This window comes from Loxodonta africana, chromosome X (genome assembly GCF_030014295.1).
Source record: "Loxodonta africana isolate mLoxAfr1 chromosome X, mLoxAfr1.hap2, whole genome shotgun sequence".
Taxonomy (NCBI): Eukaryota; Metazoa; Chordata; class Mammalia; order Proboscidea; family Elephantidae; genus Loxodonta; species Loxodonta africana.
This window is the reverse complement of record NC_087369.1, coordinates 98,718,734-98,743,458: the sequence shown is the minus strand read 5'-3', so window position 1 is coordinate 98,743,458 and position 24,725 is coordinate 98,718,734. Positions and strand designations below refer to the sequence as shown.

Genomic DNA, 24,725 nt, shown 5'->3' with positions numbered 1-24,725 from the left:
AGATAACTTTCCTGTAGAAGAAAAGGCACTAGAACTACCTGACAGGGAATTCAAATCTCTAATATTTAGAGCTATCCAAGAGTTGAAGCAAAAAGCAGACAAAAATAAGGAAATAATAGACAAATTCATGGAAAAGGCAGACAAATTCATGGAAAATACAGACAAAAAATGGAAGAATTCAGGAAAATAATACAAGAACAAAATGCCAAAATGAATTCACAGCTAGAAATCAGGCAAAAACAACAACTAGAAATAAAAAAAAATAAACAAGATTTCAGAAATGGACAGCATCATAGAAGGGTTGAGAAGTAGGTTTGAAACAACGGAAGACTGGATCAGTGAAATGGAAGACAAACACTTGGATACAATTCAGAGGAAAAATCAGAAAAAAAGAATGAAGGAAAATGAAGAAACTCTGAGAATTATGTGTGATACAATCAAAAGCAAAAATTTGTGAGTGATTGGAGTTTTAGAACAAGAAGGGAAAACACAGAGAGGATCACTGAAGAATTTCTGACAGAAAACTTCCCTAATACCATGAGTGATGAAAAGCTGACCATCAAAGAAGCTCAACAAACCCCATATAGGATAGACCCCAAAAGAAAAACACCAAGGCATATCATAATCACACTCACTAAAACCAAGGGCAAAGAAAAATCCTGAGAGCAGCTTGAGAAAAACAAAAAGTCACATACAGAGCGGAAACAGTAAGACTAAGCTCTGATTATTTGGCAGAAACCACACAGGCAAGAAGGCAATGGGATGATATATATAAAAACTTGAATGAAAAAAATTGCCAACCAAGAAAAATATATCCTGCAAAACTTGCATTCAAATATGTTGGTGAAATTAGGACATTTTCAGGAAAACAGAAATTAAGGAAATATGTAAAAACCAAACCAAACTTACAAGAATTATTAAAGGGAGTCCTTCGGTCTGAGAACAAACAACATCCACAGCCTTAATCTAGAAAGCAATATTTTACCAGGCAGATACCAACCTAGGAAATGAACTCTCAAGGACTATCCAAAACCAAAAGAATTGCAACAGGAAACCAGAGAGGTTAATCCGTAAATGACAAAAACATCAAAACAATAAACAGGGGAATGAAGGGTGTAGGTACAGAACTTTCTAATGGAGAGGAAGGCAAGGTGATATCAAGTAATAATAGACTGGTTCAAACCTAAAACGATAAGGGTAAATTTCAAGGTAACCACAAAGAAAGTTAGCAAACCTACTCATCAAAATAAAGAAGAAAAACATAAAGTCTCAATAAAAACAAAAGAAATGAAAAAGAAATCTACAAACAAAAGTAATTCAGCACAGGAGAGTAAGCAGAAAAAAGAAAATTTCAGCACCACAAAAAAAAGCACTACAAAATGGTAGCAATAACTCACACCTATCAATAATTACGCTGAAGGTTAATGGCCTAAATGTACCCATAAAGAAACAGACAGTGACAGAATGAATAAAAAAACAGAATCCATCAATATGCTGTCCACGTGAAACACACCTTAGAAATGAAGATGTAAATTTATTAAAAGTCAAAGGATGGAAAAAATATATCAAGCAAACAGCTATCAAAAAAGAGCAGGAGAGGCAAAACTAATTTCAGATAAGATAGACTTTAAAACAAGATCCACCATAAAGAGACAGAAAAACTTATCATTCACTTTATATGAAAAGGTAAGAAGCCCTGGATAAGTAAAGCACTATTGAAGAAGAAGAATAAAGTAGAAGGAATCACACAACCTGACCTCGGAACCTACTATACAGCTACAGTAGTCAGAACAGCCTGGTACTGGTACAACGACAAATACGTTGACCAAGGGAACAGAATTGAGAACCCAGGTGTAAATCCATTCACTTATGGCCACCTGATCTTCGACAAGGGCCCGAAGTCCATCAAATTGGCAAAAGACAGTCTTTTTAACAAATGGTGCTGGCAAAACTGTATGTCCATCTGCAAAAAAATGAAACAGGACCCATACCTCATATCATATACAAAAGCCAATTCAAAAGGGATCAAAGTCCTAAATATAAAGCCAAAAACTATGAAGTTCAAAGAAGAAAAAATAGGATCAATGCTAGAGGCCCTTATACACGGCATTAACAGGATACAAACCACAACCAACAACACACAAACTTTAGAAATTAAGCTACATAACTAGGATCTTCCAATATAAAACACTTATGCTCATCAAAGACTTCACCAAAAGAGTGGAAAGAGAGCCTACAGATTGAAAAAAAAAATGGCTATTACAAATCAAACAAAGGTCTAATCTCTAAAATCTACAAGAAATTCCAACCCCTCTATGACAAAAAGACAATCCAACTAAAAAATGGGCAAAGGAAATAAACAGACATTTCACCATAGAAGACATTCAAGTGGCCAACAGACATATGAAGAAATGCTCGCAATCACTAGCCATTAGAGAAATGCAAATCAAAACCCCAATAAGATACCATCTCACCCCGGCATTACTGGCACGAATCAAAAAAAAAAAAAAGGAAATAACAAACCTTGGAGAGGCTGCGGGGAGATCAGAACTCTTATGCACTGCTGGTGGGATTGCAAAATGGTACAACCATTTTGGAAAATGATATGGCGCTTCCTTGGAAAGCTAGAACTAAAAATACCATATGATCCCAGAATCCCACTCCTAGGAATACATCCTAGAGAAATAAGAGTTGTCACAAGAATACACATATGTACACCCATGTTCATTGCAGCATTGTTCACAATAGCAAAAAGGTGGAAACAACCTAGATGCCCATCAACAGATGAATGGATAAACAAACTATGGTATATACACACAATGGAGTATTACCCAACGATAAAGAACAATGATGAATCTGTGAAGCATCTCACAACATGGATGAATCTGGAGGACATTATGCTGAGTGAAATAAGTCAATCACAAACGGACAAATATTGTATGAGACCACTACTGTAAAATGCCATTGAAAGGTTTACACACAAAAAGAAACAATATTTGATGGTTACAAGGGAGGGGAGGGGTGGGGATGGAAAAACACTAAATAGATGATAGATAAGTGGTAACCTTGGTGAAGGATAAGACAGTACACAATACTGGGGAAGCCAGCACAACCTGTACAAGGCAAGGCCACAGTAGCTTCACAGACTCATCCAAACTCCCTGAGGGATGGAATTGCTGGGCTGAGGGCTGTGGGGACCATGGTCTGGGGGAACATCTAAGAGCTCAGTTGGCATAACATAGTTTGTAAAGAAAATGTTCTACATCCTACTTTGGTGAGTAGCATCTGGGGTCTTAAAAGCCTGTGAGCGGCCATCTAAGATACTCCACTGGTCTCACCCCTTCAGGAGCAAGGAAGAATGAAGAAAACTAAAGGTACAAGGGAAAGATTAGTCCAGAGGACTAATGGACCCGACCACATCTACCACAGCCTCCACCAGAATGAGTCCAGTTCCTGGCTACCACCAATGACTGCTCTGACATGAATCACAACAGAGGGTCCGAGACAGAGCTGGAGAAAAATGTAGTACAAAATTCTAACTCAAAAAGAAAGATGAGACTTGCTGGCCTGACAGAGACTGGAGAAACCATGAGAGTATGGCCCCCGGACATCCTTTCAGCTCAGGAATGAGGTCATTGCTGAGGTTCACTCTTCAGCCAGAGATTAGACAGGCCCATAAAACAAAACAAGACTGAAAGGGCACACCAGCCCAGGGGCAAGGACTAGAAGACAGGCGGGAACAGGAAAGCTGGTAATAGGGAACCCAAGGTTCAGAAGGGAGAGTGTTGACATGTCGTGAGGTTGTTAACCAACGTCATACAACAATCTATGTACTGTTTAATGAGAAACTAGTTTGTTCTATAAACCTTCGTCTAAAGTGCAATAAAAAAAAAGATTCCTTTTAAAGTGGCCTATTTTTTTTTATAGGGTAGCATTTCTCAAGTGTGTTTTGATTTCTAAGCCTAGAAGATTTATTAGATGGCCAGATGCAAAACATAACTTTAATATTTATCTAATGATATAGTAGATAGGAGATTAGCCTCTAAAATGAGTCTCCCTGTGTTAAAATCCCAGATCCATTACTTCACTAGTTGTATAACTTTGGGAAGTTTTTCAGCCTTTCTGTGTCTGTGCTTTAGTTTCTCACCTATAAACCCTCATTGGCTTGTTGTGAGGAGTACACAGTACCCGGCACACAGTAAGTGTTCAGTAATTATTATCCTTTGTTTATTCAGCAGAAGAAAAAGCTGCCTAGCCAGCTAAATGGCATTCTCCTACTCGCCAGAATGGTGGTAGTGTGCTAGGTCCTATAATGCATATATACATTTTTTTTTTTACACTAGAAAGACATACCTTTTCTGAAGACACCCTCAATGAATATTCTGGAGTTCAGTGGTGCTAAAGTGTCTTGCAAGGCAAAATCTGGTGGGTAAATAGGCATTATGATTGGAATTTCAAGTAGCAATAAATTTAATTGCTGAGAACATTTAAATCTCATTATGCCAGGTAAGGCACCACTCAGGACTTGCAGCTCTCTTAACAACTGGATATTAAAAAGGCAATCAAACTCACAGTGTTTCCTAGGGCACAAATAAAGTCTGGTAAATTCCTTTGTAAAAATGCAAAGCAATAAGTACAAATGCTAAAATACAAAGCATTTGTGGAATAGTTAGGTTTTTCCTAGGCCCCCCTCCCCCATCTATAGATCATTTAGGGAAATCTCCTTCCGTGTATGTTGTAAAGGCACATTAGGCCTGAAGCAAGATAAACCGGTCCATAAATTAGAGAGAGTTGCTAGAAGCAGACCCCATCGCAATCCCCCTTAACTGCAATTACCAGCCAGCTGGATTTTGAAAAGAATGCAAATTTATCTGTGAAAATTAGTGTGTCCCTAGGCTATAACCCTTATTTTGGTCTGGGATTCTGGAATGCTAATTCTTATGCTTGTAACTACCTTTACTAAGCATAGGAACCATGGGAAAGTCCCCTTTGTGTGAAATTTGTGACTTTTTTTCTCTAGTAGGTTTTGGCATGGGCATGTCTTTGTGTGTCTATTTTCAATTAAAGTGAATTTCCAAGGCTTGGAAGTTCTGGCTTCAGCCCTGAAATTCCACAGTTTTGCCTTTTCAGACTCCCTCACCTACTGGGCAGCCTTGTAGCTATCTGGGTGGCAAGGCAGGGCCTCCGCTGGCAGGTAAACCTGTCTGGTGAATCCGCCCCTTGGGGGTGTGTCAATGCCATTTCCTGGAGCAATCTCAACAGGGTGGCTCCACTTTCCATTTGAGCTTAAATACTTTGCTGCCTCCCCTGCAGCTGCCAGACCTGCTTCTGCGGCTGCTAAGGTAATTCTCACCTCTCTCTGGCACCACTATGGACAGGGGTGGTTGATGAGTAGCTTCTACACATGTGCCCGCCTGCCCGTGTTCCTACCCCTTTCTTTCAATGTCTCTATTTGTTCCTTAGGGAGAGCGTCTGGGGCATTCCTTGCTGACCACTGAGAAGATGATGAGCTCAAGCTATTGGAGTGAGACCAACAGCAGCAGCTGTGAGACCCAGCAGCCCTCAGAAGTGCTGCAGTGCCAACCCCAGCATTACCACTGCTACCATCAGTCAAGCCAATCCCAGCAGCCCCCAGAAAAAAATGTAGTATATGAACGCGTGAGGACATACAGCGGGCCCATGAACAAGGTGGTGCAGGCCTTGGACCCCATCAGCTCACGAGAAGTGCTCTCCCCTCTCAAAACCTCCTCCTCCTACCAAAATTTGGTTTGGAGCGACCATTCCCAGGTACCGCAAAGACATCTGTGCTAGGCCAGTGGAAAGGGGAAGTCTTGAACCTTATTTCTCCTCTTCCTTTCTGCTTCTCTGCCTCTGTTCCCAGAATGTTACCTCCTGTGGGATTGCACCTATACGTGCTCTAGACAGTCACCCAATTTCTACCTCTTGACTCTTCTTCCATTTATTAGTGCCTGTGGTTGTTTGTTTACCAGTTCCAACAACTTTCATAATCTCATCAGAGCATAACACACTGCCGTCAAGTTGATTCTGACTCATAGCATAGGAGGTCTCATTTCTTGTTGGATTTGATTGGAAGACCTGATCATCCTTTTGCTGTTACTGCAAAGTAATCTTCACCTTGAAAACAGTAGTTTTTTTAAGAATTGTTTCCCACCCATTTACTTCAGAAGCAAGCAGGACTTTTTTTTTTAATCAATCAAATATGGTATTGCAGGAACAATGGCATTTATTGAGTGACTAGCAATTACTTGTGTTCAGTAAATTGTATGCTGCTCCAAAAATAAGTGACAGGTGCAAATATCTGTTTGAATTGGCAGATACATTTCATCTTCTGAAAATGACACATCGGTTCTTGTACAATAAGAATTGTGAATTATTTATGGAATATTGGTAGGTGGAATATTGAAAAAGTGATGTGAGACTGAGAGAGGTGAAATGTAATCAATTCTGATATGAAAGCTAAAAAAGGTGGAATTCTAAGACACCATTTGAAATGAAATAAATTTATTTATGAAAGGGATTATTTTAACACCCAATACCTGTGCTCATAACATCGCTAGTGAATGAAAAGGAGCACTGCAAAACTATGTAAAATGAACAGCTGTTTAGCCGTAAGTTCAGTGCTTTGAACCCACCAGCTGCTTCACAGGAGAAAGATGTGGCAGTGTGTGCCCATAAAGATTATAGCCTTGGAAAACCTATGGGACAGTTCTACCCTGTCTTATAGGGTCGCTATAAAGTCAGAATGACTCCACAGCATGGGTTTGGGTTTTGGTTTATATCTATTTTCGTTCCTTGACTCTCTTTAAATGCGCGTGTCTTAAGCTTTGTGGAAACATCTATTCAAACTGAAATTGTTTTCAAGAATCAATTTGGACTGTGAAAAGCTCATAAAACAACCATTGGGGTGAACATCATCCTATGTTACATTATTGTATCGGTCTGGAATGATACAGAATTTTTTCCAAAGCCACAAATTTAAAATAAGATATGAAGCGGTATCTCTAAAAGCACATAAGAAAAATTACTTAGTAAAATGATTTTTAAAAAATAGATCAACCAAAACTCAAAAGGTGAAATTTTTACTTTTTCATTTCACCCTTAGCTTTGTTTGAGAAAAATAAAGTATAAAAAAAAAACCAGTATTTACTGCCTGTAGTTTCCTGGTTGAGAAAAACTCCACGTATATTGAGGTCAAAGGGAAGAAAAACATAAAGATCAAAAATAGTAGTTCATTATAAGTAATAATGCAAACATATATTCCAATATTTGTTGTGACAAAGTGGGTGACATCTCTGCTCCATAGTAGCCCAAACAACAGTAATATGAAGGCAAAAACGTCAATTACTATTATCATAAAAAAAAACATAAGAATGGTAAAATAACTCTATCTACCGTAGTATGTTAGGCATATTTAGCCTCATTTTGTCAAGTTGCTAGTAAAAGAAAGAAGATATATAGATATAGATTTAAAGGCTGAAATTTGGAAAACTGTAAATATTGGCTACATAAGAAATTTAGGATCACACCTTATTGTATGCTCCTTGGTTCAACTTTCCCTTTTACTAATTCCAGTACCAGGATGGTAAAGCTTATTTTTTTTCAAGACTTTCCTTCTTTCCACCTGATACTTGCCAAAGTGATCCTTACAAGACTATCTCCATTCTGAAACATAATTCCCCATAAAGGAGTTTATAAAGAACATTAAGGATAAAAAGTATGGCCACAGAAACTGAGATAAGAGATTGGAATGAAGCATATTGAGAGGTCTGAAGTTACTTATGATTGAAAATAGAGAGAAAAATATGGGCTGGGGTAGGGACGAGGGAGTTGAGATTCTAACTATGTGGTGAAGAAAAAAGAGAGAAAGACCTCGTTCTCTAGTGTGACGGAAGAGGGAAAATTTGACTATAAAATTTCAAACTGAGGAAGATATCAAAGGACATTCATAAAACAACTAAAAGAGAATTTGGCAAGAAAGCTTTTAGATCAACTGCCATGAAGAAAGGAGCCCTGGTCGCACAGTGGTTAAGGTGCTAGGCTGATAACCAAAAGGTCAAGGGTTTGAAACCACCAGCTCCTCCAGGGGAGAAAAATGTGGCAGTCTGCTTCTGTAAAATATTTAGTCTTAGAAATCCAATGGGGCCATTTCTACTTTGTCCTATAGGGTTGTTATGACTCGCCAGCAGTGGGTTTGGTTTTTGGTTTTGGCCACAAAAGAATGTGACCAGGAAAATCTTCTATTTTCTTTTCCTTTCTCCCTGTTTATTGGCAGGATAACCAAAACACCAAAACCAAACCCAGTGCCGTTGAGTCGATTCCGACTCATAGCGACCCTATAGTTAGCATTGTGTAAATTAATACCTACATTTGATCTGGAATTACCTTCACGCTGATGGAGTTGATAAGATGTGGCAGCAGCTTTATTATATTCCATGCCAAGCACAAGCAAGTAGTACATATTACTCAAAAACTTTTTTTCCATTATGTGTTCTAATAAACTCTCTCCTTAATACGCCATTTTTCAGAAGCATTTTGAGTTGATATGCAGCAGTTATTATCATGCCTGAGTTTTTGACCATGGCAGCTAGGAGAATGGGTAGTACAATCAATTGTTGGTCATCATGACCTCACTTAAACGTTTACTTTAATATTTTTACCATTTTGGTGTTTGGATGACAAGGAATTCCTAAGATTTTAAAATAGATATAATGGTCAGTACTAAAATATGTTTCCTTTGAGAAACTGAAATTGATGCTACTCTGCTTTGCTTCCTGAATCTTAACTCATGTAGTAGACATTTTAGATTTAACCAAACAAAATTTTTTTGCAGCACTTTAGTATTTTCCATTTCTGGCTTTCTTTTTTTAATACATGTTTTTCCCCTATTACCTTCTTGTGAACTAAAATGTTATAGATGTAAACATTTTAAATTTCTGTAAGTATACAGTGTTGCTTTTTTTCTTGTCTATAATTGATCAAATACATTTTACAATTTTCTTGGTGATTATTTTGTTTGCTTGATTATTTCTCAGAGAAAATTAAATGTAGAAACCATTTGCTGGTGCAATTGTCTAAGTTAATGATAGAATTAAAACTACCTGGTTTATCCATACACATAGGTAAAATCAAATGCGGATGTAATCAAGGCCATAAGATGCATCTTAGAACTGAATGTGTTCTTGTAAATAAATGGAGTTCTAGAAGCTACTTAAAAGAAAACGTTACATATCATCCTCCAAAAAAGATTAAATATTAACCTACACCCATTAACTCAACATAAAATTTGCTTTGGACTTGTATTTTTCCCTTCCATTAAATTAACTTTTCATAAAGTTCAAGATATTTTCCATGTATACAGAGGGACCTGTTGTAAGAGACAGAAACTGGTGGATATAACATTTTTCAGTACCATTCATTCATTGAGCAGATGTATTAACGCGTCTAGCAGTGGATTATGTAGGAAGCACCGTGTTTGTCTGGATAAATACCCCTGAATTATCCAGGAAGAGTCCACTTTGAGGACAGACATATAGTGCCTGGTCTGTAGGTGTCCCATTCGTCTATCTTTATTTCATTTTAAAGATTATTTTGTGTTTTGGCCATCAGTAGTTTATAGAATAAAGCAAGTTTTGGTTCAAGAAGGGATCTTTTAATGTATGTGTTATAAGGGTTACCATTCTTTTGAATTTGAGATTTGAAACCAAATTTAAGTCTAGAGAGCAGTGCAGGTGAGAATGTGGGTTTATGAATGGTCTCTGTTCTCAATAATTATTCAGCTGGGACTTACCTTTGTTTACGTAATTTGTTTTCCTTTTTCTTTGATTGCAAAGAGAGCTCCCCTACTGCACCAGGATTTCTGTATACAATTAGGAAATTTTCCTGTTCTGTCAGGAGGGGTGTGTTGCTTTGATACACTGTTGTTCAAGGGTGTGGTCACTAGAGTGAGCGATTGCTCAAGGAAGTAGGTTGCCTGAAAAAGGAATGAGGTCACAGGATAAAGCTGCCTGCGCTTTCAGCTTTGGTCATTCCTTTTATGCCTACAATTTAATGAAGCTATAGAAAGTAAAAAAAAAAAAAAAAATTTTTTTTTTTTTTTTATAGAAAGTGAGTGCAACTAATTGCTGAGTGAAAATGCCCATACCAATTGTCTCTTCTTTAAAGGAGGTCTTACAAATTGCTGGGCCTGTTTTCAGTCAATAGCACTCACAAGCTGTCAGTGTGTGTGTGCGTGTGTGTGTGTGTGCATGTGGCAAAATGGGAGCTTGTGTGTGTGTGTGTGTGTGTGTGTGTGTGTGTGTGGCATAATGGAAGCTGGGAGGCATTTGAGAAAGATTGGGGAACTTCCTTGGTCCAAATTTCTTTTACTGACAATTCGTGGTAAAACAACTGGGAGGTTTGCCATGCTCTTAAACAAGTACATTTGAGCCAACTTTTTCTTCCCATCAGCAGCTATCCCTTTTTTGACTTCCAAAAGTTTTTAAGAGAGAAGCATGCATTAAGAGATACTGTGTATTTTCTTTTCTCTCCATCTCCTGGTTTTCCTTCAGGAAAAGGATAGAAAGAACCCAGGAATGAGTCTCTTAAATGAGGGTTTTAAGTTGTGGGGGAGGGGCGTGGCAAACTAGTCAAACATTCTATTGTTTTTATTATATGAGAAGAGAACCATAGATTTTACCCTAAATGAAGGTGTTTGTCTCATCCAAAGCGATTATTATAATTTACATGTTCCATGCTGTATAAAATTCAAAACGTCATCTCAACAATAACCTAAGGCAGGTGTTTGATCAAGTTATTGGCATTGCAAGGTTTTAACAAGAGCATCTCCCATACTATTCTGAAATTTACTCATATGATAGTTTGCCTTGACAAATCCTGTCAGTATATATGCCAGGTGGCTTTTAAAGATATTGCCTCTTTTGAAACTGACTGAAGAGTTTCAGATTTTTCAGAGTCTAAGGATATGGCAGAGAAAATGCCCGTTCAAATGGGACTCTGTAGAATGTCTCAGGGAAAGCTGCAAATAATAAGTGTGCCACAACGAGGTAGATTTTGGCAGAAAAGAACCATGAAACAGTCATGCGAATTCATGAAATGTTCCATATTTTTGGAGCACTGGTGGTGCAGTGGTTAAGATCTACAGCTGCTAACCAAAAAGTTGGCAGTTCGAATCCACCAGTGGCTCCTTAGAAACCCTATGGGGCAGTTCTACTCTGTCCTATAGGGTTGCTATGAGTTGGAATCAACTCGACGCCAATGAGTTTGGTTTTTTTCAGTAGTGTAGTGCCTAAGAGTGTAGGATTTAGTTTTAATCTTTTTGGGTTTAATTTCTGGAGCAGGGACTTGCTAGCTGTATGCCTGAGGTGCTTCACGTCTAAAGTGGGGCAATAATAGCATCTAACTCAGATTTGTTGTTAGAGTCAAATGAAATAATATCTGCTGTGAAACACATAACACAGTACCAGACACATAGTAAGTGTTCAATATGTGCCAACTATTTTCTGAATCCTGGCTCATGTGCTCAATAGCTGTGTTACCTTGACTTTACCACTTAACATCTCAATGCCTCAGTTTCTTTATTTGTAAAGCATGGATAATAATACTGCCTTTAGAGTTGTTGAGAGGATTGAATGAGATAACATATGAAGGTGTCCAGCCTGGCACAGAGTTAGCACTCAATAAATAGTTTCCTATCTTTTATTTGTATTATTGATTTATAAAAACACAGCCAACAAAAACCCTTTGCCACACAAGCAAAAAAAAAAAAAAGATAATAAACTAAATGTGTAGACTATAAATTAAGAGTTCCTAATAAGGAAAAGCAGTAAAGCAATTTTCTAAAACATGATCAAAAGACAGGAAGAGAGGGAAAGTATTTATAATGTTTATTGGCATAAATATCCCTTAGAAACAATAATTTGGAAGTTTTCATGCTCTTGGTATCTTTGAACTTGAACCTCAATATTTGAAATGGAGATTTTTGGGTTTTTGTGTTTGTTTCTTTTTATTTTTTGAAATGTGAAGTGACATTGAGCATTAAAGCTTGCTTGCAGTCTGCTTCTTACCTAATGCTTCCTCTAGAGCTGTGCGTCCAGCACAGTAGCCACTAGCCACATGTAGCTACTTAAATTTTAATTAATTAAAAGCAAATAAAATGAAAAATTCAGTTCCTCAGTCACACTAGTCAGGTTTTAAGTGCTCAACAGCCACCATGGGTAATGGCTACCGTATTGTGCAGTGCAGATATAGACATTTCCATCATCACAAAAATTTTTATTGGACAGCTCTGCTCTATACATTCAAGTTACTCATGATTTAGATATAGAAATACATCTAACACCATTATATTCGAAGAAATTCGTGATGGTACAAATGTGTGATCAAAGCACTGCCAATTTACATACACAATCAGCTATAATGGGCACCTGGGAGTAAACAGGAAAATGAAGCCACAATCTCTCAAGGTATGAGTTCAGGGTGACTATTTCGATAGAAGGAGAATTGAATTCATAAATATTTAAGAGAAGAGCTGAAGGATTTATGTATGCATGTATCTATTTGCATAATTATTCCTAGAAACCCACTTTTTGACAGGGTAAGTGGTTAAGAAGATAAAAAAAAAGATGAACCCCCTCAATCAGAATACATCTGCCTTCTAACCAAAAGGTCAGAGGTTTAAGTCCACCCAGAGGCATCTCGGAAGAAAGGTCTGGCAATCTACTTCTGAAAAATCATCCATTGAAAACCCTATGGAGCACAGTTCTACTCTGATGCACATGGGGTCACCATGAGTCTGTGTCGACTCACGGGTAACTCTTTGCTTGCAGTATTTATGCTAATCATTTTCCATTTGCTTTTTATTTTGTTTTGTATTACGTACTCCAGGAGATTTTTATTTTGATTCCTCCCATTCATTGTATGCCAACAATTTTTTCCCAGTACTGAAATCAATTAAATATCTTTCTCCTCCCCCTCCCCCCCCCAAAAAAAACAATACAACTGCCTTTCTTTTGAGCACACGATCTAAGCTTTATATCCTCTCTGGAACTGCCTCCTACCTCCCTTTGCCTATTGAGTTAATTTTGAGCTTTAGTTAAGTAAAGTTCAAATACCATTCCAATTTTTATAGATGAGGTAACCAAGGCACAGAGATCTTACATGACTTGCTCAATTTTATACAGCTAGTATGTGGTATGTGGTAGAACTGGGATTTATATCCAGGCAGCCTACTTCCAGATCCACGCTTGTAACCACTACGCTTTACTTTCCTGGTCTACACATTTAACTCTTATTTATATCACACAGTGTCTGATATCTGATTCATATTTATACTTCACAATTTTCTTGTATGTGCTCCAGTGATAAACTATTTAAAATTCTTTGGGACACAAGCCAGACTATAAATAAATAACATAAATGCACATTTTGATGCTTTTTAAATATTACATTAGTTTTTACATTATTAACCAAGAGGTAGACTTTTTGTTGTCGCTGGTAAGTATATTTTTAAACATTTTTCTCATATATTTTACTGATTTTTTTTGTATCAAAATATGCAAGGCTCCAGCACTGGGTAATAAACTGATAAATTTTTATTTATTCAAAGACCCGTAAATGTTTAGGGAAAACTTTGATAGAAATGTGACAAAGAAATAAAATTGACTTGTACCTTATTGTGAAATTAATGACCTCAACAGTAAAATGGTGTTTGTTTTGTCATTTAGAATCTCTTTAAAAATATTGATAATTAGGTCTAAAATTACCTTCCTATCTCCTACTATTCACCTCTTCCCATTTTGTGTTTCTGACATACTGCACTGCTCTCTATTCCCTAGAGAAACAGTATTTTCCCTCCTCCCCCTTTGTTCAGTCTGATAATATTCACACTTCCCTTACATCTCTGACTCCTGGAATCCTAACCAACCCTTAAAATTCACCTGGGAAGTCGTCTTCTTCAAGGTTTTCCGACCGTGCATCTTCTTACTCTCTGTTCAATATAGTGTGCCACCCCCACCTCCACGCCAGATGTGGTCTCTTTTTAAAGCCAGTATCACTTTGCATTATTTAACTATAAGACTGCACGGGCACTTACAGTACTGAGTAGTATGATACTTCTATAGTCCTTCCTCCTCACCACCATGGCCTGTACACTTCTTGAAGGTTGAAGTTTTTATTGTTATTGTTGTTGTTGTTTTTAAATCAAAACTCAGAGGCGAATCAGGCTTTGTTTTATAAATGATCTGGGGAACAGAACGGAACTGAAAAGTATATGTCAGTCTCTTCTCTCTTCTCTCTCTCCTCTCCCTTCTTCCCTTCCTCTCTCTTTCCTTTCCTCTCTCTCTCCCTCCCTTTCTTTCTCTGATTATGGCTTGCAAAAATGCTTTAACACGCTGTCAGTAGTGGCTTTAGTAAAGGCATATGGCTTAACTAGGATTGTTCTGGAGTGTCACACTTCTGTGCCTTTTCTTTGAACTGAAAATGGAAACTAGTATACAAATTGCTTCTTTAAAAAAGTGAACAAATAAACATAAGTTGCTATTTAATAAGTCAATTAGTTTTCTATTCTAATTCTTAGGCCCCATTAAGCGTCTGGATTTGATTTGTGTATATTTGGCTTCTTTTTTGTTCCTATGGGTAAATATTTATCATTAGTTATTATGGTAAATGTTGTTAAAGGGGTAGCAATTCTTATCTGTCATCACATCATTTTCTTGGGGTCTTCTGGTGACACTTCCTGTAATCAGATTAGCTTGAAGCTGCTAATTAGTCTGCACATAAAGATATTCCCTCTACTTCCTCCACAGCTGAAATTCTGTCTAGGGGAAGTGCTTTTATTTATTGACTCTTACTCAGTTCCCCTGTAATTGGTTTAACATATCAGTTATGTGCCTATAGATTCTCTCATAATAACTACTGCAGCTGCTCAGTACTTATCCACACACTAAAGAACATGTCTAGAAATACTTTCCAAGGAAAGATTTTTATCCTCAAACATAGTATTTACCTACTTCTTTTCTAACACAGACTTCTGCTTGGATCCATAGGTTTCTGTATGCAATTATTTTAAAACCTAATTACATCCAAGACTATGTTGCCCCCAAAACTTCGTTGACACTCAGTGTCTGTAATTTCCTTAGTCTGACTTTCAAGGCTCTCCTTGATCTGACTCCAGTGGACCTTACCTCCTGGAAATCCTTTTCTAGTGTCCTATGTTTCAAAATGTAAAGCATTGTTTTCTGAATATAAACCCCAATTTTCCACAGTTATGCCTTTTGCTTATGCTGGTCTTACACCTTAAACGCCCCTCCCTATCTTTCCCCACCACCAAACTAGACATGTTGAAATGTATCAGTTTTTCAACACCTTCCTCAAGTGTAACCTTGTCCTGAAATCTCTGATTGTCCCAGGTTGAAGTTATCTCTCAATTCTGGAAACTCCCATAATAATTTCCTTATGGCTTTTATGATAGTCTACTTCAGTGTTATTTATAATCATATTTTTCCTCCCCTATCGGATTATAAGCTTCATGAAAAAAAAAATTTATCTATCCCTTATATCTCCCTCGATACCAGTTACATAACAAGTGTTAAATAAAGTACAAGTCACGTACACAACAAATCCAGTGAAATTAATGCCTTATATTAGTAAAAATTTTTCTTTTTTTATATTAATAGATGGTGCTTTTTATTCTTCAAAACTCACATACATTTGTTGGTTTACTCACTAGCACTCCAAAGGAGCCCTGGTGGCTCAGTGCAAAAGGCAAGTAGAAAAGTCATTGGCGGGGGGGGCCTCCACTGTACAAATTGCACAGTGTGAAAATAAAGACAATATATTACATTGTATATTATTTGTCTCTTGTTCAAATAAAAAACTGAGGCTCAAATAACTTAAAATAACTTGCCTAAGTTAGCATAAGTAGTTAATGAATTCCCTGGGTTTAGAAACCAACTCTTGATATTTCCACTACAAATATATATATATACATTTTTTTTTATATCATCACATAGTTTCACCAAATTATCTGATGATTACTCTTATTATATTTTTCTCATTCTAATGTTTCCTGAGAAAAATCCTGAAATTCAGGGTCTATCTTAAGTTTTTAAGGTTTCGCTTGTACCTAAAGAAGCCAAACACCTCTCTAGTGCCTGCTTTCCTTTCTTCATTGTCCTGAGCTACTCAGAAGCATTCTCACTGAGGTAAATAGCTAAGAGATTGGGGCCATTTGTACCTCATCTCATTTATCATCTCTGAAAAAGCATAGCTATTTTAACAAACAGTTGGAAATAAAATACATTTTTAAGAATAGTGAATTCCCTAGGGAAACCAGTTTCCCAGCTTTGATTTAGGGTATCCTAATGGTTTTTATTTATTTATTTATTTATTTAAGTTGCTATGAGTCAGAATCGACTCGACGGCACTGGGACTGGGTAGTGGTTAAGAGCTATGGCTGCTAATCAAAAGGTTAGCAGTTCGAATCCACCAGGCACTCCTTGGAAACTCTATGTGGCAGCTCTACTCTGTCTTATAGGGTTGCTATGAGTTGAAATTGACTGGACGACAATGGGTTTGCTTTTTTTTTTTTTTAATGATTAAGAGCTCAAGCTGCTAACCCAAAGGCCAACAGTTCGAATCCACCTTGGAGACCCTATGGGGCAGTTCTACTCTGTCCTAGAGGGTTGCCATAAGCTGGAATTGACTTGATGGCAACAGATTTCGTCTTTTTTTTTTTTTTGTAAGATATGCCCAATTATCTCAAGGGGTATAGTGAAATTATCCCAAAACAGCAAATTGATTTTGATCCACTTATCTTAAAATTGGTAATTCCATACGGCACTTTTCAAAAGGAGGAGGAGGCAGAGGAGGGTTGTTACAACTTTCCCAAAGTGGAAAATCATTACTTTAGGCAGTGCAGAAAAACAGGCTGAGATTTTACACTAGATCTGAACCCACCTAATTATAATCAAAATTCTTTCTTATCAGAACTCTATCTAAAGAAAGTTGCCAACAGGATGGTATTTATGTATCTAGCAAATCTGAGTCACAGGAATAAATGATACAATAATAAGCTGAATGTTTGATCAGAAAAGCCAGGGTCTTGCAAAATCGAAGGGCTTAGGTGATATGAGAATTACATAAAAATGCAATGTTTTATTGAGCTTGACGGCCTATGACTACACTCTGTAAATATTGAATTTGTAGAAGCTTAAAATTATTTAATCAGAACTGTTCTCTGATGTAATCACTTTTAAATGGCTCTCGTTTGCAGGGGTCCAAATGTTGCTTCTGCAGTAAATAATAAAAAAAGGCAAATATCTAGCCTCCTGATATAAGCACGAGCCTAACCTCTTTAGAATTAAGTTCCACAACTTGAAAAACATAGAAAATATAATAAGGCAAGCTATAGATGTGGCAAAGTATAGTGATTACGGACATGAGCTCTAGGGTCAGGCTACCTGAGTTGGAATTCTAGCATCCTTGCTTATTGTTGTGTGACCTTCAGCTAGTTACTTAACCTATCCTTGTCTAGGTTTATGCATCTGTAAAATGGGATTATAGTAGTACCTTCCTCGTGGGATTATTGTGAGTGTTAAATAGGATGATTTGTGTAAAATGCTTGGCAGAGAAACCTCTTAATAGGTGTTAGTTGTCATCATCATCATCAATGGAGAACAAGATTGACAAGTTTAAAGGATTGAAAATTGTTTCATCTGGATGGAAAAATAAGTTGGGAATGAGCTTCCAGATACAAAGAATGTCAGAGATAGAATGGAACTTAAAAAAGGTCTTTAATCCACACCCACATCCCATTTCTCATATGAGGAAACTGAAGGTGACATGAGTTGTCCAATATCATACAGCTGGCTGGTAGTAGAACTAGGACTAGAACCCAAGGCTCCTGATTCCAGGTCCCCAGTATCCTTTCCGTTGTACCATGAAACCCCCACCTTCAATTATTTGGCCATCAGGAATGTGAGGCTGTGGCACAGAGGGCATACACACAAAGGATGTAACTGCTCAGTTGAATTTAATGATTTTAACATGAAGGATATAAACAAACAAACAAACAAAAAAACACCAAACCCACTGCCATGGAATCAATTCCAACTTATAGCGACCCTATAGGACAGAGTACAACTGCCACATAGGGTTTCCAAGTGTATAAATCTTTAAGGAAGCAAACTGCCACATCTTTCTCCCTTGGAGCGGCTGGTAGGTTCGAACCGCCGGCCTTTTGGTTAGCGGCCAAGTGCTTTAACCACTGTACCTCCAGGGTTCTCATGAGGGATATAGATATGTTATATGCAGATGAGTGACACTGAGAATTAAACACCGATATAGGTGTCTAAAAGCAGTGGTTAAAATCTATGGTTGCTTACCAAAAAGTCAGCAGTTTGAATCCACCAGTTGCTCCTTGAAAACCCCATGGGGCAGTTCTCCTCTGTCCTATAGGATTTCTATGAGTCAGAATTGACTCACGGCAACAGTTTTTTTGGTTTCGTATAGGTTACTAAGAGGAAGGTTTGTGTTCTCACTCCTGGGATGCCCTTAAAACTGAGACATTTTCGTCATTCATTCACATTTTTGTCACTTCCTATGTAACAGACAATGGCTATTTGGGGGATGACTTGCTGCAATCCTACCTAAAACTAGATACCACTGAAAGTACCTTCCATCAAGGTATTGTCCATTTTGGACTTTTACTCACACCATCCTATCTACTTCTGTAGACTTCCACTGAAGTCTCCGGAGTGTATAGACTACCATGGAGTCCCTGGGTGGTGCAAATGGTTAAGTGCTTGGCTACTAACCAAAAGGTTGGTGGTTCAAATACACCCAGAGGTACCTCGGAAGAAAGGCCTGGAGATCTACTTCCAAAAGATTACAGCCATTGAAACCCTATGGAATACAATTCTACTCTGAAACACATGGGGCCTCCATGAGTCGGAATCACCTAGATGGCAACTGTTTATATTACTCTAATAAATGACTAAAAGATATGTGTAAGATATTTATGTGTGTGTCTTATCCCTGTTTGGGTTAATTTCTGCAAGTTTATTAAACATCACAGTACAATATTTTATCTTAAAAGCTAGTCTACTTGGGTAGTAAGGTTCATTCTGTTTCATTTGCTGGTGTTATCAGATTTGAATTCAGTAAAGTGAAGGGGGGACAACTACCATTTCTAGAACACCTACTAGGTGCCAGGCACTGTGCACAAACTCTTTCCTCAGGATGATCTTAGTATCCCTAGTCCAGCCTAAACAGACCAAAAGGTTGTAGAAAAAGCACCCTCCAATCAGGAGTACTTTCACACATTGCTGGTGGGTGTGTAATTGGCATAGCCAATTTGGAAATCAATTGGACAGTATCTGTTAAAATGTATAAAGCACATACTTTATACCCTCACAATCCCATTTCTTTGTATCTATTCTAGAGAAACATTCATATTGCATAGGAGTGCTTGTTGTGGCATAGTGAAAACCTGCAAACAATTTAAATGTTGATCAGTAGGGAAATGGATAAAAATGCTTTAAACAAACATTAAGGCACACTGTCACTTTAAAATAATGAGTTAAGATATATCTATAATACAAGAGATATCGTTTGGCTTAAATTGTAGAACAATAAAAGCAATGCATATTCCTCTGTGTGTGTGTGTGTGTGCATGTAAAGACACAAAGATAACCCTAACTGAAATAATGGTTACTTCTGGGAAAGGAGTTTGGATGGAAGGAGGATGGTCAACGGGAGGTCTTTTATCTGTATACGCATTTTTATATTAAGAATGTGTTCATGTACTACTTGCATAATTTAAAAAGTACTCCTTTCTTTTCTTGTCTTCCTGAATCTGCTCCCCTTGGATTTGTGGGCCCCCATCTGCACTTGGTTGTATTTGTAACTATTTTTCTAAACTGAAGAACAGGTATCTGTTTGGCACAATCTTTCATTCTCTGCATTTGCCCGAGTAATTCGACTCAGCCACTCACAAGAAAAGGAGACCTGGTGGAGCAAAGGTTAAGTGCTCAGCTGCTAACCACAAAGGTCAGCAGTTGGAACCCACCAGTAGCTCCGTGGGAGAAAAGACCTGGTCATCTGCTCCCATAAAGATGACAGCCTAGGAAACCCTAGGGGGGCAATTCTGCTCTGTCCTAGAGGCTGGCTTTGTGTCAGAATTAACTCACTGGCACACCAACTACAACAACCCACAGGAAATCTGAGAACATATTCAAAGGCTGCCTTGAAACAGTAAGACTGCAGCATCGCTGTTGATGTAACACTGAGGGGGCAAAAAGAAAATGAAAATGTTGACACGTTCAACCAAAAGAAAAACAACAGAAACAACACAGCTTGCGGAACGTCTGAATTTGAGTGAATGCATAGTCTTGTTTTAAGAACAGCACATTACACCTACATTACGGCTCTACTTGTGTGAGTCTGTCAGTGTTTCTCTTGTAAGTCTATGATTCTGAGTTTTAATAGCCTTCTTGCTATAAGAGAAAAATATTTTTATCATTGAGGGAAAGTGTCCTGAAGTTGTGTCAGTTGACCATAAATTATAGTAAGTTATGGTGTGATTGAGTAATTCCATCAACCCTTTATGCAGCTTTTGCTGATTGGGGAAAAAATATGAAGAATGTCAGTATAATAAGTAAAGTGATCATTTTCCCTAATTACTATTTAAAATTCTATTCTTTCACTTCTTTGGATTTTTTTTAATGGCATAGCTTACACTTCAACATTGAACTCGAAACAGATCAGACAAATCATAATTAAGAATCAGCTTGAAGTAGTCCAAGCGCAATAGTCTTAGTTGAGTTTTCAAAGGTAACTTCCTATTTTCGTTTGAGAATTTTCACATGTAAATTTTTGCTTGATAATTTTGCCACTTATGAAATGCAGACATATAATATCATTGAAGTGCGTATCAGCAAGAGTCCTACAACAAATGAAATGAACTCAACCTAAAAGTACAAGAAGGTATTGCTATGAAGGAACTCTGGAAATATTTTATCATTTGGTTACTTGCAACGCTGACAAAGTAAATTCAGTAAAATGCTTGGGAAGATGACCATCGTCAAAGTGCTTAACAATGCTCATTTTCCTGATAAATCGGATTATATTAAAAACAAAGGAAATAATACCTAAAGAACTTCTTAAGACTTTCAAATGACACTGCTTAGTAACAATTTCTGAATCTCCTTTTGTTTCTTTCAACAGGAACTCCATTCCCCAACTCTGAAAGTATCTACCTGTGCCCCAAGCACTCTACATATAACCCAAAATACTGATCAGGTAAAAGAAGTTATGGGATTTGATTCTTTTTGTGTAAGTCTTGCTCATAGGTTTAAACGTTTAGTCCCTCATAAGACTTTACACATTCACAAAACGTCAGGACCATACGGCAAGAAAGAAGGTTCTCACACATGAGAATAAGCTCATTAGAGGTATGTGAAACAAGTGCTGCAAATGAGATATTTTAATTTCGTTGCCTACTCAATTTGATTGCTTTTATTTTGAGGGCCGCTTATTTTGGCCAAAGATCTCCTAGTGAGTATGGATGTAAAGATCCTTGATCTGAGTATGAATAAAGCACCTAGATCTTGGACTGATGAAGCTCTGATTTTGTGAGTGATATCGCTGTAAGTTTAATTTCAGAGGAATAACTTATAGGGTAAGAACTAGCCATTTTCTTAGGTGTATGATTCAAAAGGCACACAAGAAATCATATCTCCTTTACTCTAAGTCTAATAACTCCACTTTTAAGATTATTCTTGAGTGTAGGCATTGTGCCTTTAAAATGTATCTATGATAATAATTCAATACCATATTAATAAATAGGTGTTTTAATTAGCTAGTTGACATATACAAAAAAAGTAAGTCCTAAGAAAATAAAGCATAAAACACCCTAAATTTGGGGTCATAGGAGGAGATTGTAAAGGGTGTGGGATTTGGAGAATAAGAGGGACAGGGATGCTCTTCTAAGGAAAACAAGCAAGCCCAGATGAGGTGCCAAGGTGTGAGCTTGGACAGTGAGAGGACAAATGAGCAAAAAGTGGTCTCTAAAGCTTGGATGGAGCCCTGGTAGAGCATTAGTTAAGAGCTTGGCTGCTAACCAAAAGGTCGGCAGTTAGAATCCACCAGCTACTCCTTGGAAACCTTATGGGGCAATTCTACCCTGTCCTATAGGGTCACAATGAGTTGGAATCAACTACACAGCAATGGGTAGACCTTGGGCACAGTAAGGAACACGTGAAATTATGCAGTACAAATAATAAGATTATCAAAGATTACCACTTCCCAGTTCAGCCTAGCCTAGAGGTAGTCATGGTCAGCTAAAGTAATGCATTTTTTTCAGCAAACATTTACTGAGTGCCTCGTATGTGCCAAATATTATACAAAGATGAATTAGACTCAGTCTCTACTCTCAAGTAACTCACAGACTAGCATGGGTCACATACACAACAAACCATAGGACAGTGGGATAAATGCTACAATTGAGTTAGAAATTGAGCAAGCCAGGACCACTAAGATAAGGATTACCTCAGAAAAGTCAGTCCGATTAAATCACAGTCAGAAAATTGCACTAAGTTCTTTTTCATAATGAGAGACTTTAAAATTAGCTGTGCCATATGTGTTATTTCCGATAATAAAAATACAGGTTTATCATAGAAGTTTTTGCAATTATAAAAGAATATAAAGAAGAATGAGTCGGAATCGACTCGACAGCACTGGGTACTGGGATAAAGAAGAAACACAAAAATCATGCATTATTCCTTTCCTCACCCAGAGATACTACTACAGCATTTTTTGTTTGTTTTCTTCCATTCAAATACAAAATTTGGATCACACCATAAATGTAGTTCTATAACCTGATTTTCTCACTTAACCTTATGTAATATTGTGAGACTTTTTCTCATGTAAATTTGTACTATTTGAGAACATTATTTTAATGGCTACACATTTCAGTCCATGAATGATTATTTAATATTACTCTGTCCATATCAGAGCGCTCCTCCTACTGTACCCTCATCAGCATTAGCTTTTTTTTTTTAATTTACCAGTTTTACAGTTATTCTTTTGTTATGTGTATTTGATTCCTACTTTGGTTGAATTGGCTGAATATATTTTCTCAAACTTATTAACCATCTACCTTTCTTTTTTTTGTAAATTCTTCATTCTGTTTCCTGATTTTTCTATTCGTGTGGACATGTCTTTCATATTGTGTAAGAACTCTATGTTAATGATGTTGACTCTTCGCTCCATCAAAAGTTTACAAATGACTTTGTTTTGTGTTTTGTCTCCCTTTAAATGCTATTCAAGGCCCTCTCCCACCAACACATTGAAGTTTCAAATGTTTATGTAAACACACAACACACACACATGCACATACATTTCTTCTCTTTCTGACGCCTTTCTTTTTCTTTTTTGCACAGGATGTCCATTCAAAACCTAAGATAAAATTAATGAATATTGAGCTACATTTTCTTCTAATCATGTGGGGACATTTACAATCACAAATATTTTGAAGAGCTCATCAACTAGAATTTGGAAAGTGAGATGAGTCGCCATGAAACGAGTATAATTGAAGTGCCTATCACAGTGCTGAACACACAACACATGCTTTCGTATTTCTTTCTGTGATTGAAATTAACTAAATAATAAATTTACATATCATCATTCATGCAAATGACTCTAAACTAACTCTGATAAATGCTCCCTAAAAAAAAAAAATTTTTATTATTATTGATGGCTCCAGGATCACTAAACGACTATGATTATATGCAGCTTTTATCTTTTCTTTACAGGAAGTCCAGTCTCCAACAGTGAAAGTCACTACATATCCACAGACCACCATTAGGAGATACATAGTACAAAATCCTGAACAGGTAAGACATGTCTTGCAAACCTTTTTCCCAACCTATAAGTCCTTATAAGTAGATAGCTTCAACAAGAAAGGTGAATCAGTTATCAGATTCTTAAAATCAGATTGTTGGACTTTCTTTCCGTTAAAATATAGTGAATTTCTCATCACTAATATAAAAAAAAATTATATATATTTTTTAATATAAAAAAAGCCACCATTCATCTGTCAGTTTGTTGTACTGTGGTGCCTTGCATGTTGTTGTGAGGCTGGAAACTATGCCACCGGTATTTCAAATACCAGGAAGGGTCACTCATGGTGGACAAGTTTCAGAGGAGCCTCCAGTCTAAGACAGACTAGGAAAAAGGACCTGGTGGTTTACTTCTGAAAAAACTGATCAGTGAAAGCCTTATGAATAGCAGCAGAACATTGTCTGATCTAGTGCTGGAAGATGAGCCCCTAAGGTTGGAAGGTACCCAGAATATGACTGGGGAAGAGCTGACTCCTCAAAATAGAATTGACCTTAATGATGTGGATAGAGTCAAGCTTTCATAAGAAACAGCTGCAAACATCCATTAAAAATTGGAACGTGGAATGTACGAAGCATGAATCTAAATAATTGGGAGTCATCAAAAATGAAATGGGATGCATAAAGATCAATATCCTAGGCATTGGTGAGTTGAAATGGACTGGTATTGGCCATTTTGAATCAGACAATCATTTGGTCTACTATGCGGGGAATGACGAATTGAAGAGGAATGGTGTCCTGCTCATTGTCAAAAAGAACATTTCACGATCTATCCTGAAGTACAATGCTACTGGCGATAGAATAATATCC

At 37.3% G+C, this 24,725-nt stretch overlaps 1 protein-coding gene across 1 annotated transcript in view; it reads left to right on the top strand.

The window, feature by feature from the left end:
* Positions 1-5,502: 5,502 nt before the first annotated feature.
* The window catches only part of POF1B (POF1B actin binding protein), a 109,885-nt gene continuing 90,662 nt past the window's right edge, over positions 5,503-24,725 (top strand). The window contains exons 1-3 of the mRNA XM_064278451.1: positions 5,503-5,787; positions 21,244-21,318; positions 23,832-23,912. Coding sequence (XP_064134521.1) covers positions 5,503-5,787; positions 21,244-21,318; positions 23,832-23,912 — 441 coding nt within the window. The remainder of the gene's footprint in view (positions 5,788-21,243; positions 21,319-23,831; positions 23,913-24,725) is intronic.